The sequence below is a fragment of the Hippoglossus stenolepis genome, chromosome 14, assembly GCF_022539355.2.
Source record: "Hippoglossus stenolepis isolate QCI-W04-F060 chromosome 14, HSTE1.2, whole genome shotgun sequence".
Lineage (NCBI taxonomy): Eukaryota > Metazoa > Chordata > Actinopteri > Pleuronectiformes > Pleuronectidae > Hippoglossus > Hippoglossus stenolepis.
The window spans coordinates 27803755-27821441 of record NC_061496.1 but is presented as its reverse complement, the minus strand read 5'-3'; the positions used below and the strand labels follow the sequence as shown (position 1 = coordinate 27821441).

Here is a 17687-nt window from a genome sequence, read left to right as displayed (position 1 = left end):
TGTGGTCAGAACAACCTGGAGCTGAACAAGCTCAAAACTGTGGAGATGACAGTGGACTTCAGGAGGACCCCCCCGACACTGCCCCCCAGCATCTGCACTCTGCATCATTGCACTATTTCTCCATGTTATTGTCATTTCTGATGTGTATTATTTTCATATATATATATATATTTCATACTTGAACATAGGTAAATGTTTGCTGAACCTTGTCCTTGTTGCTTTGTTGTCCTGTTATTTGTCTATTTCTGTACATTGAGCAACGAAAAAAACGGAGTCAAATTCCTTGTATGTGTAGGCATACATGGCCAATGATTCTGATTCTGATTATGTTCATTGATTCACTGAAGTAAATTCACTTAACTTTATAAAAAACTTGTTCTGAATAGTTCTCTTACTCTTGTGATCAAAAACATTGATCTGAAGCTCAATTCTAAGGCTGTTCTGTAAATAGTTTTCTAATAAACAATAAATATAGCAACTTCTGATCAACCCATATCCATGTCAGGCTTAAAATACCAACTTCCGGTTAGGTCCCGCACACTTCAGGGTTAAGCCCCGCCCACTTCCAAGTATGGATACGGATACAGATAATTTTGTTGGTTGAACAGATACAGATACAGATAATGGTGTGCTCTCTCATCCCTAGTATCCAGTATTATTATCTCAGTGCACACCCTTAGTACAAAGTGGCCCTCAGTGTTGATTTATAATAGATGTTTGTTAATAAATGCAGATTTTCAACATTTCTATCCATCCATTCACACCTGCCTGCTCTCTACCTCTATTCATAAGACTGACAACGGCTGCTTATTAAAAATTGGATGCTGGTTCTGGGCAATTTTTTACAGGTGTTGCATTTCACTAGGTGTTGCTACAGGCAAGATAAAGTCTTTGAAAGAACATTTTGTTACTCCAAGACTTACAGCAGATGTTTTTTTTGTCACAACTCATCATCTCACACTGGTTAACACCTTTCCCCATTTTCCCTCACTTGATTCCCTCACCTTTCCTTCAATGTCTCTCCCTCTTAGGCATGCCCAGCTTCATTAAGTCACCGGACGATCAGACAGGTATATCAGGAGGAGTGGCATCGTTCGTATGCCAGGCAGTGGGTGAGCCAAAACCTCGCATTACCTGGATGAAGAAGGGGAAGAAAGTCAGCTCTCAGCGCTTTGAGGTATGAATCAGGAGCTTTCCTCAATCCTTTGTTTTCTGATGTCTTGGAATTTGCAGCATCCGCAGTGTCTCACACCTTCACTGCTCATTTGTATTTGTCTAAGAGAGTGAAAGGGTGGCTCTCATTTCATATTTTCAGTTACAGTGTCAACTGTATCAACTGTCCTTGTCAGGTGGATGTATGTGCAGCAGTTGGGCTGAACTGTAGGGTGCCTCAATATGTGCCACCATGCACAAAACCATTACAACAACTTTCCTCCCATTTAGTGCCTTCTGGAGACACAAATCAAGGTAGTTGCAGTATTCTGTTGATAACACCTGAGACTAAGGAATACAGTGGGTGTAGACAATCAGAGTGACAATGTCTGCAAGTTAACACGGTATAGAGTGAAACTGTGTTAACTCGGTGTCACTAAAACTTGATATAGTGACTTATCTGTGAACTGAGTAGTTTTATTCTTCTTACTTTTTTATTGTTTGAAGGTGTGGTGGTGGTAAGGCTCGTGGATGCCCCCCTTACCTTAGTTTACTCGCTTAGTTTCTTTCAGTTTCTTGATGCCTTTGTGATCATGATAATGTCATTGAATCCCACAGAAGGGTAACAATCGAGCAACGGTAGTATTGCTTTTTGATATAACTTCAGACTGCACCAAATGCATAAAAAAAATATTTTTTAAAGTATTTATTAGTGTCTAATTCTGGCGAGGTGGAAATAAGGTAAGAAATTCCATATCTGTGAACAATATATTAGACCTAATAACACATCTTTAACTATCTCCTTTTGAAAGCTAATGTAAGAGCTTCTTCAGTTTAGAGCACCCCCACCTCCCAAACCAAGAAACTTCCTGAAATTATAAATCTATATTCGGAACATTTGTGTAAAGCTCTGAGTTTTTGCTTTCTGTTCATGTTTCTATGAAGCCAATTAAAATTGATGCTTCATTAGTTTTTGTTAAGTCTAATGCTATTTTACATTTGTGCAGGTGAGAAATGGGCCAATTTTTTTTAAGATTAACTAATAAGGAGGGGTGAAAGTAGATTCAAGTTTTTGCTTGCACTACTACCCTGATCTCACCCAGCTGCATGCATCCCTGAACACACACGTTCAAACACCTGTAGGGTGAGGCAAATGTTTATTTATTTATTATTATTTATTTAAATGTTGATAAATCTTTAAAAATCACAAAAGTTTGCTTTGTTTTGTCAAAATTAATCAAAAGTAAACAGTTGACCGTTAACAAGTTGCTCATAATAATGAGTAAAATGTCTCAAAATGTCATGTGCGCACAAAATCTAAGACGTTTTCTTCATAGCAAAACACTTATTAGTTATCTGAGTGAATATGGCCATGTGTGTCACGGTGTGGGGGGCAGTTGGACCCAGATGCAGAGTTTAAACTTAAAAGGTATAATTTTAATCCAAACAAGTCTTTAACAAACAAACTGGGAGCACAAAGGGAGAAAATACAGGAAGCTTACACGGGGGTGCAGAGGTGCAGAGGCTCAGGAGACACGGGATACAGAAGTACAGGGATAGCAGGGCAGGAGATCCGGACAGGAGGACAGGAGATTGGGACGGGTATACGGGTAGACACGAGAACACATACGACAAGAGACATACGACGACGATCCGACCAGGACAAAGGGAAGAACCGAGGCTTAAATACAGACACACAGGGAAGGCAGGGGCAATTCGACACAGGTGTAACACATGAGGACTGGTGCAGACAATCACAGACAGGAAGTGAAGAAAGAAAACACAAGCAACAGAGACTACAAAATAAAACACGAAACAGAACACGGAGTGTGAAAACATGAAACAGGAGGAGATACTAAATAACTGAAAACACCTTGGAAATGGTGGAAACTAAGCACTGGAAAATATTAAACCCTGACAGTACCCCCCCCTCAAGGGCCAAATTCTAGACGGCCCAAAACGCGCACTGCGATGGGAGGGAGGAGGGGGGATCCGGAGGAGGGATTCCTGGACAGAGCACCGGGGCTCGGGCGGGCGGCGCGGAGGCCGGTCAGGGGCAGAGAAGGGCTCAGGGGGACGGCACCGTGGCCGATCAGGAACAGAGTACAGGGGCTCAGGAGGACGGCACCTTGGCCGCTCAGGGACAGAGTACAGGGGCTCAGGGGGACGGCACCGTGGCCGATCAGGAACAGAGTACAGAGACTCAGGCGGACGGCACCGTGGCCGCTCAGGAACAGAGAAGGGTTCAGGGGGACGGCACCGTGGCCGATCAGGAACAGAGTACAGGGGCTCAGGAGGACGGCACCTTGGCCGCTCAGGGACAGAGTACAGGGGCTCAGGGGGACGGCACCGTGGCCGATCCGGAACAGAGTACAGAGACTCGGGCGGACGGCACCGTGGCCGCTCAGGAACAGAGAAGGGTTCAGGGGGACGGCACCGTGGCCGATCAGGAACAGAGTACAGGGGCTCAGGAGGACGGCACCTTGGCCGCTCAGGGACAGAGTACAGGGGCTCAGGGGGACGGCACCGTGGCCGATCAGGAACAGAGTACAGAGACTCGGGCGGACGGCACCGTGGCCGCCCAGGAACCGAGAACAAGGGCTCAGGTGAACGACCTGGAGGCCGGTCAGAGGCGAAGCATGGAGCCTCAGGCGGACGGCCCGGAGGCCGGTCGGGGATGGAGCACGGGAGCTCAGGAGATGACCGCCGCTTCTGCCGCTGTCCCGAAACATGAAGGGGCGCAGACCTCAGCCCTGGACGTGGGGCAGGAACCAGAGTCGCAGCTGCCGGGATCCCCGATGCCGGAACAGGAGTGGCGTCTGCCGGGACCGTCCGGCGCAGAACAGGAACTGAGACTGGCGTGGTTGCTGCCGGGACCCCCGACGCCGGAACAGGAGTGGCGTCTGCCGGGACCGTCCGGCGCAGAACAGGAACTTGAAGAAGCACTGCGAGGACCCCCGACGTTGGAACAGGAGTGACGTCAGCCGGGATTCTCCGGCGCGGGACAGGAACTGGAAGAGACGCTGCGAGGATCCCCGACGTCGGAACAGGAGTGACGTCAGCCGGGATTCTCCGGCGCGGGACAGGGACTGGAGGAGACGCTGCGAGGATCCCCGACGTCGGAACAGGAGTGACGTCAGCCGGGATTCTCCGGCGCGGAACAGGAACTGGAGTATACGCCGCGAGGACCCCCGACGTCGGAACAGGAGTGACGTCAGCCGGGACCCTCCGGCGCGGGACAAGAGGGAACTGCGGCCCAGCCAGGACGGGGGAAAGCTGCGGCCCAGCCAGGACTGGGGAAGGCTGTGGCTCAGCCAGGACTGGGGAAGGCTGTGGCTCAGCCAGGACAGGGGAAGGCTGTGGCTCAGCCAGGACTGGAGGTGAGGGGTTCCTGTTGTGGGCTCCCCCTCTCCGACGTCTGCCACCCCCAGCAGAGACTTTCTCCCTAAGGCTGCGGGGTCCTCCAAACGCCAGGAGGCTTCCCACGTATGGGTTTGTGGATGGGGCTGGAGGGTGGTGCCTGTGAACAGGCCAGAGAGGAGGGGGGTTCCTGCTCCGACATCTGCCACCCACAGCAGAAGCTTTCTGGAGGCTGCGGGTCCTCCCGAGCCAGGCGGCTTCCCTACGCAGTTTGAGGATGGGACTGGAGGGTTGAGGAATTCTTTAAGTCTGTCCCTCACCTCCACGAGGTACGGGACGAAATGGCTCACCCAAGGGCGGTCTCTCAGCCATGCCTCAACAACAGAGATCTCCTCCAGGGTCTCTGCTTGGTGCTGGGTGCCCGGTGAACCCAGCTTGTCAACCAGACAATCCAAATAATAAACTTGTTCGTAAAAAAAACTAATCTCTGCTGGGTCCATATCTTAGGTCGGATCGTTCTGTCACGGTGTGGGGGGCAGTTGGACCCAGACGCAGAGTTTAAACTTAAAAGGTATAATTTTAATCCAAAAAAGTCTTTAACAAACAAACTGGGAGCACAAAGGGAGAAAATACAGGAAGCTTACACGGGGGGTGCAGAGGTGCAGAGGCTCAGGAGACACGGGATACAGAAGTACAGGGATAGCAGGGCAGGAGATCCGGACAGGAGGACAGGAGATTGGGACGGGTATACGGGTAGACACGAGAACACATACGACAAGAGACATACGACGACGATCCGACCAGGACAAAAGGAAGAACCGAGGCTTAAATACAGACACACAGGGAAGGCAGGGGCAATTCGACACAGGTGTAACACATGAGGACTGGTGCAGACAATCACAGACAGGAAGTGAAGAAAGAAAACACAAGCAACAGAGACTACAAAATAAAAAACGAAACAGAACACGGATTGTGAAAACATGAAACAGGAGGAGATACTAAATAACTGAAAACACCTTGGAAATGGTGGAAACTAAGCACTGGAAAATATTAAACCCTGACAATGTGTAGGCTTGCTCTTCTTTTTTGCCTAGTGTCAGCCAACCACAAAAATGTTCGGAATTTGGGTGGAATCATTTATCATTTGTCCTTGCCCGGTGCAAATGACATCAATAACTTGCCTAGTTTGGTGATGGAAAAATTCAGGTAGATCTATTGGAACAATAATTCATATGCACTTTTGTTTAGGAAGTAAAGTTGCAATTGTTATCATGCCAGAGTTACAGAGCAGCTGATGGAAATTGCGCAGCCTGTTTGCTGTCTGGTTCATTGGAATGGAACTAAGCATTATGAAATATCTCAACTTTTTTTGTTTTGTCATTTTACTTGAAGTATTTTTATTTTTGCAAAAAAAACAACTGCCTGCCAAAACACACAGCATTTGATATTATGGTCATTGCGGTATTATTAAAGTCAATAAGCCAACAGGAGGGTTGTACAAAGGACAATTTTAATATTAGTGGTCTCATACATGGGCAAGTGCAGAATCTTTGTGCGTTGTGGTAAGCTGACCAGAATCAAGACATTTTATGCATTCAGGTGTATTAATGCAAACATGCTTAATAAATTTATTTTGTAAGAACCTACCTACAGGACTGTGAAGCAGCAGAAAGGCTCATTAGCTGCTAGCCAAACCAAATGACTTAAATTGAAGTGACTCGTCATGAGTCCTACATATAAATGGAGACACTTGGTTCCTGTCGAAGTGAGTTATAGGAATTATCTTCCACCTGCCTGCTCAGCATAACTCAAACTGATGGCTACCCTGTGTACGCACTGAATTGGAGGGTAGGGAAGGTGGGGGTATACTGACTCCCTCTGAAGGGAGACAGTCCAGCTTTCTTTAACTTATATATATATATATATATATATATATATATATATAAATATATATATATTTCTATAGAGCCATATATAACCTTAACTTCATTTCTAAAATCTCTGGAAAAGCTGTCGCTATCCATTTATGTGATTATTTGCACAGGAACTCAGTTTGAAAACTTTCAATCAGGTTTTAGAATCCATCTGATAACTGAAAGTTACCATTGACCTTCTCATGGCCTCAGACAATGGACTTGTCTCGACACTCATCCTGTTAAATCTTGGTGCGCCATTTGATACCATAGATCACAAGATTCTGTTAAGGAGACTGGAACTACATGTAGGGAATAAATGAACAGCACTAGGCTCAGCACAAATAGGAATCTATATCTTATAGATAGATATCTTATAGATCTATATCTTATAGATTCCTATTTGTTAATTTTAACAATGGAGTCATGGAGTTCCACAAGGTTCTGCACTTGGCCCGATACTTTTTACTTTTTGTATGCTTCCTTTAAGCAATATTATCAGAGAGCACTATATTTTCATTGTTACACAGATGACATCCAGCTGTATTTATCTATAAAGCCTGATGAATCTTATCACTGAGTTAAACTTCAGGAATGTCTTAACGACTTTTCAGACTGGATGATTCATAACAACTTCCTCTAAATTCAGACAAGACTGAAGCCATTGTCTGGGTCACAACACCTAAGAGAAATATTATCTAACTTGAGAGTTACTTTGAATGGCATTAGCTTGGCCCCCAGCTCTACTGTGAGGAACCTTGGAGTTTTGTTTGACCAGGACATGTCATTTGACCCACATATAAAGCAAGTCTCTAGGACAGCCTTCATCCACCTGCACAATATTATTATCAGCAGGACCAGTATCTGCTCCTTTGTGTGAGGAAGAACAGGAGAAGCACTGCCGGAGCCCTTCAAAATTACCTCCAGTAGGCTACTGGTGCGCATGTTTCTGACCAAACCGTCAGAAACAGACTCCATGAGGGTGGCATGAGGGCCCGACGTCATGTAACGAGACCTGTGCTCACAGCCCAGCATCCTGCAGCTTTATTGGCATTCACCAGAAAGCACCAGGCCTTGGCAGGTCTGCAACTGATGTTTTCTGGCAAATGCCAATAAAGCTGGTGTTCTCTTCACATATGAGAGAAGGTTCATACTGAGCACATGTGACAGGCGTGAAAGAGTCTGGAGATACCGCGGTGAACGTTATGCTACCTGTAAAATCATCCAGCATGACCAGGTCGGCCGTGGGTCAGTTATGGTCTGGGGAGGCATATCCTTGGAGGGTCGCACAGACCTTCATGTCATAGCCAACGGTACCATGACTGCTGTTAGGTACCAGCCACATGTGGCCAGAATGTGTAGGCAGTTCCTGGATGACGAAGGCATTGACTGGCCCTCACATTCTCCTGACCTAAATCTAATTGAGCACCTATGGGACGTTATGTATCGGTGCATCCGACGCTGCCAAGTACCACTTCAAACTGTCCAGGAGCGCACTGAAGCCCGGATCCAGGTCTGGGATCCCCCAGGACACCATTAGGACCATGCCTAGATGTTGTCGAGAGTGCATACAGGCACGCAGAGGCCATACTGAAACATTCTGAAGTTGGATCTGCCTGTGATTTCAATTTTTTACTGTGATTTTCAGTGTGGTTTTGAATCCTACCCTCAATGGGCTAATGATTTTGGTTTCCATTGACTTGTTAAGTCATTTTGTTCTGAACAAATTATAGAATGTGCATAAGTAAAGATTTTCAACTTGAATATTTTTTTGTTGGAGATTGTTTAATAATTTTGTACAGACACAGGCATGGATTTCTTTCTGTGCTTTAATTTTACATATGAATCCATCATGTTCTTTTTAGATAATGCAATGAGAGATGTTAGATTGGCCGTGCAGTTGGCCTCTGCAAAAAGCTGCTCAGCACTTTTCCAGATTGCTCAGTGCCCCACAAGGTGGATATCAAGGCAGGCCATGATAAAACGAGTCCTGGAGCAGTGTTTCTTTTGTGAAGCCAGTCCTTCACATTTTTCAGCTCCTTTGTCCTGAAAGTTAAGGATGGTGATACTGCACTAACATGAGCCATCAAGACCAAAACCCTAAGAAACCTGGATGAAAAATACAAGGACCCCCTGACACAAGAACTACTTGACATGGCCTGTGCTCTTGATCCACGGTTCAAGTTGAGATGCATCAGTGTGGACAATGTGGCACAAATCCAAGTCAGACTTACTTCTGCGATGGCGAAGAATGCACCTTCAGGTATGGTAAGTAATTATTATGATTTCATACAGACACATCATTTATGTGAATTAATTAAATGAAGTGTATTAAAATGTGTTGCAATTTAATTTCTGAATATAGATGTTACATGTTGTTATAGTGTAGCCATCTTAACAAATATGTCTCTTGACAGTGAAGACGACCCCTTAGTCTGGTTGAGGGACAACAAGAGCCAATATCCAAAGCTGCCGGTGCTGGTGAGGAAATGGATCTGCATTGGTGCTACAAGCTCTACTTTGGAAAGGGTTTTCAGTGGAATATTGTAACATGTCTTTGTTTCTCACTGAAGCCTCAAAATGTTGATAGAGTTGTCTTTTTAGCAAAGAACCTTAAGCAGCTGGTTGAAATAAAGGGACTATGTTTGTTTCCTTGCTGTTGTCAAAAGTTGATATGCCAGTCCTGAATCAGGCACAGTCATATTGTTAGTTGTTTCATTTTGCAGTCCATTGAGTGCAATAAATATTTATAGGCTTTTGTGAGAATCATGATCTGAACTATAAGCAACAAAATCCTAATTCTCATTTTGTCCAGAATCATGCAGCCCCAAATCGGATTTGACTTGCTTTTTGTAATTTCGAGTTCACACCCTGAATTACATACCCTTTCTTCATGTCTGAGATCTTTACAATGGCTATATAATCTGCTCATGTCATTCTGAGTACGTGGAATGTTTTTTACTCTTGGTTAAGTGTTACTCAGACTGATGTCTCCGGCTTCCCTGTGTATAGGTTTGACAGACCCCCTACCAGGACAGGAGTGCAGCTCTGTAACTCCTTCATTAGAGCAAAAATGTAATTCTCGCTAGTCGGTTGGTTGGGTCACACACTGCAACAGAACGGAAGTATAAAGCCCGGTGCCATGACCTCTGAGTCTTTATGCCCCAAGCACCTCTTAAGCCCCTCACATACCCGATATCCACTCAAGCTTGTCACTGTCTACCAGGGCCTTCAGCTGTTGAGGGTCAGGACACTAGTCATTTCCAGTATTATGTTCATACCTTCTACTTTCACCATGGATTTGCTCACCACACTTTGACACTACTGAGATCTGATAACTTGGAAATCAAGTAAATAGGAAGCAACAGCAGTCGGGTTATATGACAGCTTGTAAACACTCCAAAAAAAATAATATATATATATTTAAAGCTTCACATTTCGAGTAATAATAATAATAATACATTTTATTTATAGGCGCCTTTCAGAGCACTCAAGGTCACCTTACACAGCACACATATGGATGAAGAAGGGGAAGACAGTCACAACATAATAAACAATGTATCAAAAACATCAATAAAATGAAATGAACATTAAATAAAACATGGAAGACAATCAAGAGATGTATTGTTAATTTGTCATTTTAAATTCACTTCTTTATTGTGATATATAATTATTATGTAAACTTACAAACTTACACACCATACAAGTGACAACATTTGCAATGAAGTGTTTGGATTTTGAATTTCAGATGATGCAGTTGTCCTTTTCCTGTCCAGCAACCCTTTTTTAACAACAAAACATGCATTATATAGCACTGGTCAATATTAAACCAGTGTTCAGGTGCTTTTTCAAATAAGAAAATGAGTGGGTCCAGGGGGATGTCAATTCCTAAGATTTTATCCATTTCTTCCTTGATGTCTTTCCAGAATGTCTGTATTTTATGGGCAGTCCGGGAACATATGAGTATGATCTCCCACCATACAACAGTGTATATATCTATATGGCCTGCAAATGCCCCCCAATGACACCGACACTGCCTCACATCAAGGAGGATGTTTCTGTGTGGAGTTTGCATGTTTGAGTCTGCGTGGGTTTACTCAGGGTAGTCTGGCCTCCTCCCACAGTCCAAAGATTTGCAGATTGGGGTGAATTGGAACTCTAAATTCTCCAGAGATTAGATGGTTTATCTCTCTATGTTTGCCCTGCGATACAATAGCAACCTGTCCAGACTGTACCCTATCTTTTGCGCAATGTCAGCTGGGATTGGCTCCAGCTCCCCCTGCGACCCTCAAAGGATAAGCGGTATAGATAATGGATGATAGGAAATATGGATATGAGACACATGTTTACATAAAAGTGAAACATGTTTATAGAATGATTTAGTGTAGTGGTTTACTGACTCTTTCTGCTGATCACTCTTCTACAACAAATGTTTCTCATAATCCCTGAACCACCTTGGGTTGATGATTCATCTTGACAGAAGGATTTGAGGATACAAAGGTTTTGCTTGTCACATTTATAGGCAGTATGTTAAGTGACTTTCAGTGTGCCTCTCATTAAGACCCCTAAAAGACACAAATCAACAACAGAAAAGCCTTTAAAACAGCCCACACCATGGGATTTATTAACATCAAATGACAACGCACGCAATGTTAAAATCCCAGGCTGAGGCCCAGCAGAACCAGCAGTCCCCAGAGTGGAAGCCTCCCTTCTGATCCTGACACAGGAGTTTTTAAAGAACCTCAATTCACTGGCCAGGTGCACCTCATAAATGTGGAGCTAGAGGAGAGACAAGAGAAAAAACAGGGACACAGAACAGGAACACATACAGCCGTAACAATAGGTACCCAGACCTGATGTACATTTTCACATATTTATGAATTTTTGTATGGTGAAAAATATATGGTTGGATACTTTCTTAGGATCTTCAATTTATTTGTTGTGCAAAGTGCTGTGGTTGCGACATAAAAATATGGGAAGTAAAGCCCAAGAATATTTTTGACTTTGTCAAAGAGACCAGTGGAAGACCGATTTATGGAGAGATAGTATTGGTTTTGCTGCTACCTGCAGGCTAGTTGTTTCCCAGTTCCTGATGAAACTCACTCTCACTTTTTTTCTCTCGCTCTTTTAAGAAGTCATATTTTTATTTTTTTTTCTGAGGAAGTTCCTTGAAACTTGTGTCAAGAGCAGGCAATCCGTTAAATACTTGTGCCATATGGTTCTGCACCAGACAGACATGTCGCAGATGAGCTGTTTAATCATTCTTTGTTGTTGTCTCACAGGTCATTGAGTTCGATGATGGTTCGGGTTCTGTGCTGCGTATCCAGCCTTTGAGGACCCACCGTGATGAGGCCATCTATGAATGCACAGCTACCAATAGTGTTGGAGAGATCAACACCAGTGCCAAGCTTACTGTGTTAGAGGGTAAGATTCTGTCTGCTTTACTCCTTGTCTCACTTTTTGTCCAAATGCTGCCTCTACTGGTGCTCACCTCTTTGAACTAAAGGGTTTTCATGGTTATGTAACTCCATTTCACTCTCATATTAGAGCTTGTCCTCATGTGCACACACAGCCTTTCTTGACTCAATGTGCCTGGCTGTGTTGTGCTTTGGACATTCAGTTCAGTTACAGTGCTGCACTGAGTTATGGTTTTTGAAGATGCGTGATTTGAAAAATTATGATGGGGAGTCTTTTGTGACATTTGTCACTACTTTGCTACATCAGTCTGTGTGCTTTTGAAAAAAAATAGTGCAATCACTTTGCTACAAATATAAAAAACAAAGTTAAACTTAATTTAAGTACTTTTTGTGACATTTATCACTACATTCTTCCATCACTATACTTTATAAAAAATAGATAAAAAACAAAGTTGATAAAGTTCAATCTGAAACCAAAAATAACACATGCAGATAGTTGGCAAGAAAGATGGGCAAGTCACTATGTGAGAACTCAAGTCTTATCAACTGTATTAGTGGCTGCAATGATACTGTTTTGCACAGCACATCTTTTCAAAATGGGGTTGCAGGCTTGATAATGCCACTCTTAAGTCATGTTCAATGTTGAGCCTAGATCTGTACTTTGTTTTCAGTGAGGCAACAGCAGAAAAGCCCATCTCACAGAGATACGATGTGGCAAAGGGAAGCAGAATCCTCACAGCCCTCTGCCCTATGAGTGGACTCTCCCTCTCCACACCAATCCAGAATTCACTCAGTGTCTGTGCCGTAAATCTCAATCTCAGGGTGGAGTCAGACGTCATCTCAATGAACTGCTCCTCTTCAGTACAGCTGAAATCAGCAGGTGGTGCTGCATTGAATGGATCTCTCACCCAGTCATATTTAGCGCTGTTGTTTGGGAAGTACTTTTGAAAGAATCACAATCACATGGAATCACTGTGGGGGCTCCAGTATCACTGGTTTCAGCAACACACTCAGATTCTCAAAGGAATCAGTATTTCCGTGATCACGTCGCCTGCCCCACATCTCAAGCTTTCGGGTGAATGCACTGATCTTGTCAGCCAGGTGTGGAAGGTGCTTGTCTCTGCCTTGAAGCTGAAGATTAAATTTGTTCAGCTTTACAAATACATCGCTGAGGTAGGCCAGTTTCATCAGTAATAGTTCATCACTAAACTTGCTTGCAAGTTCATTCATCCTCTCCTCCAACAAAAACACCCGAATTTCCTCTCTGAGCTCCAAAACTTGCGACAACACTTTACCTCGTGAGAGCCACTGCGCTTCGCTGGGAAACAGCACTGCTGAATGTTGAGCTCCCATCTTCTCACAAAGCACAGAGAACAGTCGCACTTTCATTGGTCTTGTTTTGATGAAATTGACCATGTTAACAACATCAGCCAAAACCTTGTTTAGTTCAGAACTAAGCTGCTTTGATGCTAGCGTTTCTCTGTGTATAACACAGTGGGTCCATTTCACATTTGGCGAGACCCGCTTAATCAGTGCCTGCAATCCCCTCCTTTCCCTGCCATGGTCTGTGCTCCATCCGTGCAAACACCTTCACAGTTCTCCCACTTCAGTCCACGTTCTGTCAGGTAACATTCAAGAAGCTTAAAGAGCTCATTAGCTGTGGCTCTTCTTTGGGCGTACTTGCAAAATAGCAAATCCTCACACAGTGACTCTGATGTGACAAAGTGAACATAAGCAATACATAAGCAGTCTTTATTGCTATCAGTAGCCTCGTCCACTTGTAGGGCGAAACGTTTGTCTTTCAGTTTTTTTCGGTGAGTTGTTCTTCGAGGTCATTTTAAATGTCGCATATATGTCTTGCAACTGTGTCATTGGACAGGGGAACAACCTTCAGTTTTGAGGCGCTGGTCTCATCAAGCATCGTTGACACAATATCTAAAGCTGCGGGGAGTGTGAGATCCTTTGCTATCGTGTGTGGTTTTTTGCACTAGGCAATACTGTATGCGACTTTGAATGATGCCATGGTTGCTTTGCAGTTCACCGCTGTAGCTTTCACAAAGCTTTGTTCCAGCTGACGATATTCTTCAAGTTTTCTCTGAAAAAACTTGAGTGGCTTATCAATGTGACTGGGGTGTAATGTTTCTAATTGTCTTCTTAATTTGTTAGGTCTCATACTGTCAGCTGCCAGAGTTTTCAGACATAAAATACACACTGGTCTCTTCTCATCTCCTACCGCATTCACTGTACAAGAGCAAGATAGGCTTCGTCATACTTTCTTTTCAACTTGATTTTTGAACACTGTGTCTGGTTTGTCCCGGAAGCATTGCTTGATTTCCTTTTCTTCTCTGTCAAATATTTGTTCCTTTCCTCCACGCCACGACCGAACACTATAGCTACTGTTCCGCCGTAAAAAAGATTCCGACGTCAAAACATTAGATCCATCACAACTTTAGTTCCGCATCACATTTCCTCCTCCCGGTCGTGCTCCCAACCTGTTATGCCTCCGCTCCCCACCGGTGGGGCACACAACACAGTTTGAGAATCACTGGTCTAATGGCATTTGATGCTCAGATAGAGTGGAAAAACAAACAGGAACTTTGGTTTGGTTTAGTTTTTAGTCTCATCCCTGAGTTTTAATTGTGAGCTGGCTATGATGGGGTTTGTATGAACAATTAACAATTTTGAACCTACTGTAGTGTCCCGCAGTAAAGACGACACAAGACTTCAGCTCTCCTCGCTAACAGGTTCATTTGTGACCGTACACAGGTTACTGTAGGCCATAACCGATGCCAAAATAACCAGAAAACTGGTTGCCTCTCTCTAGCTCCGGTCCTCACACACAATAAGTTTACGTCTCTTAACCCACCTTCTCCCTCGTTCTCACACTAACCTGAGGACAAACCCTGTCTCCCAGCCAATGGGAAGCACCCCATCTCACCCAACCCACAGCCATTGGTCACTGGAACTGTCCCACAGTGTCACATGCCCAAACACTGACATGTTCACTGACATTCTGGAAAACACTGTTATTTAAACAACAATCCTTCTAACTAAGCTGAACTCTATTCCTAAACCATAAACACATTATAACAGTAAACATTAACAACTGCCAGTCCGTTACACTATTTTTCCACTCCCATCAAGTTCAATCAATAAAAATTAGCCAGCAAAAACCATCAGCAGCACGGCCATTACAATTATGTGATGGGTTTCAGTTTAGGTCTAAAGTTGAACCAAGTGACAGCTTTGAATGCACTAATGTTATCTTAATAAACGATTTCACTCATAAGGGAGGTGTTGTTTAATTTGCATTGGTACATTACCCCCACTCAAACAACATATCTCCACGTATGCTCTGTGGGTTAGTTGTTTGACCACAAGGTTACTGTGACTGATGTGTCTTCACAAGTTTTACAACAGAGGAAGCCAAGATGAAATTTCAGTGCAGGAACAGTCATGTCTGATGTGACATTGTGAGATTAGTGTCACATACTGTAGGCTATAACTGACTGTTGTTTCCAAATGGGAGGTCTCCAATGTCAATTTCCTGTCTTTTGCTGAGACATCCATCCACCTCAACCTCCTCCTCCTAATGTGGACTTACATTTATCACTCTCTATATCACCTAACTTCTTCCTATACTATGGCTATGTTATGGTATAATGGAAGATAAATTGCAGACAGACCTGGAACACTTAAAATCCTGATGAAGTGTTCAACAGTGGAGGGACCAGACAAGAAATGAAGACATTTGTCACTGTATTTTCATGTATTAATAAGATAAGTGAGGTCATACTTCAGTGTTGGTAAGGGATATCACTGCTACCAATGTGAACAATTGTCTTAGAACACCTCAGCACTCGGAATTTCGGATATCTCCTCACGCCCCTTATATTAGTCTGACCAATAATTAATGAGAATAAGTAGCAGACTGAGGAAGATATAAGCAGGCTGGTCATTCTTGCTTTTGCTTATTTATCTCTAAACACAACTTTTGCATTTCAAAATGTAAAATATTTGTCATATGATGCATCATTGTATGACATAAATGACGATGCATTGTTTGTCACTTTTGGGCTCTTTGTTATGATTATTTAAAACAATTAATTTTCTGTTTTGCCACAGTGTCTACACTTAAGTTTTGAGCTGAATTCCCTCTTTTTTGTTTTATTATTATTTTATTTTGCACTTATTTTTTACAATAAAACAAGCACACACAACAGGCACAAAGCACTCCGTAGAGCACAGGATAACAGAAAAAGGACAGGGCAGGGGAGTAGTATCCTAAGCTCCCAAGAGCGCTACAGAGCTGCCAGTCGACAGCATTTAATTAACCAAGACAAGAGACTGCCCTTATCAAAATGAGGATCGAGAGTGCCAGAAAAATAAGATAAAAAGAGCAATAAGAAAACAGACAAATAAACAATCAATCAAAAAACAAAAAGCAATTTAAAAAATTTGGAGAAAAGATAAAACATACATGGGTTGAAACCTGTCAGAATATCAGTCAGTAATTGGATAAAGCAGAGATACACAGTGACACAGAGTCAAGATACTCAACATAGCAATAGCACAGAGGTCTTTATACAATTAGGTGTCATTAAGAAATGCTAAAAATGACTTACACATTTTCAAGAAAAAGTGTTGTAGCATTTCATTAAAGGGGACATAGCATGCAAATTCCACTTTGTTAGTGCTTCTACAGGTTAATGTGGGTATCTGGCATGTCTACCAACCCAAAAACTCTGGGGAAAAAACACTTGCGCGTTTTGTTATAGTTCCTCTAAGTCAGAAACGTCATGCTTGAGCGACTCGATTGCGCTTCCTGGGTATTGTTTCGTAACAAGGAACTGGAAGTCTCCCTACATGGTCTTGGCCCACCCGTCCCCCCACACTCGTTACTTCCGGGTTTACACCGGAGGCTGCGAGGCAGCGCAGCGCCGTTCCCAAGCACGCAGCCGGGCTGTTCACACGGGACGAGCATTTCTCCGCTGGTCAGCCCGCGATTCACTCACATGTGGCATTTGTCTGGATCGTTGGGACTGGGAGGCTGCAGCAGCTGCTCGGGAGCGACCGCCGCTCTCCCGTAAGCTGGAATTTGTGTCAGCGCCACACAGCCCTGCTGGCTGTGGAGGACTTCCGCAGTGTTCAGCGCTACTGTAACCCCGAACCCCGACATTCAACGGGTACAACAACAAGCGGAGAAAGCAGAATCGCGGGCTGACCTTATATATACAGTCTATGGGGCTGACCAGCGCGAGAAATGCTCGTCCCGTGTGAACAGCCAGGCGGCTGCGCGCTGGAAGACGGCTGCGCTGCTACCTTGATCTTCCACACTGCCAGCTGTGTGGAAGACTTCCGCAGTGTTCAGCTCTACTGTATGCCGGGTTACAGTAGTTCCGCCGGGTTACAGTAGTTACGCCGGGTTACAGTAGTTACGCCGGGTTACAGTAGTTACGCCGGGGTACACCGGACGCGGAAGTGCAGCTGCGAGGCAGCGCAGCGCCGTTCTCAGCGCGCAGCCGCCTGGCTGTTCACACGGGACGAGCATTTCTCCGCGCTGGTCAGCCCCATAGACTGTATATATAAGGTCAGCCCGCGATTCTGCTTTCTCCGCTTGTTGTTGTACCCGTTGAATGTCGGGGTTCGGGGGTAAATGATGGTCTTCATAGCCCCCACCTCTCTTTCTCTCTCTGTCTGTCTGCTTGTGTGCTTGTAGTGGATGGGCAGAGGGGGACATTTAATTATGTGATTGGGAAAATTAAAACTCCAGGACAACAAGGGGAATACAAAGTATGGGATGCATATTTGATACTTTATATCATATAAAATATGTAATTTATAT

The 17687-nt window shown here is 44.1% G+C and overlaps 1 protein-coding gene across 1 annotated transcript in view; it reads left to right on the top strand.

Moving 5' to 3' along the window:
- Nucleotides 1–17687, top strand: part of ptprfa (protein tyrosine phosphatase receptor type Fa) — a 186420-nt gene that overhangs the window by 15173 nt on the left and 153560 nt on the right. Inside the window, exons 2-3 of the mRNA XM_035177244.2 lie at nucleotides 1032–1177; nucleotides 11708–11849. Coding sequence (XP_035033135.2) covers nucleotides 1032–1177; nucleotides 11708–11849 — 288 coding nt within the window. The remainder of the gene's footprint in view (nucleotides 1–1031; nucleotides 1178–11707; nucleotides 11850–17687) is intronic.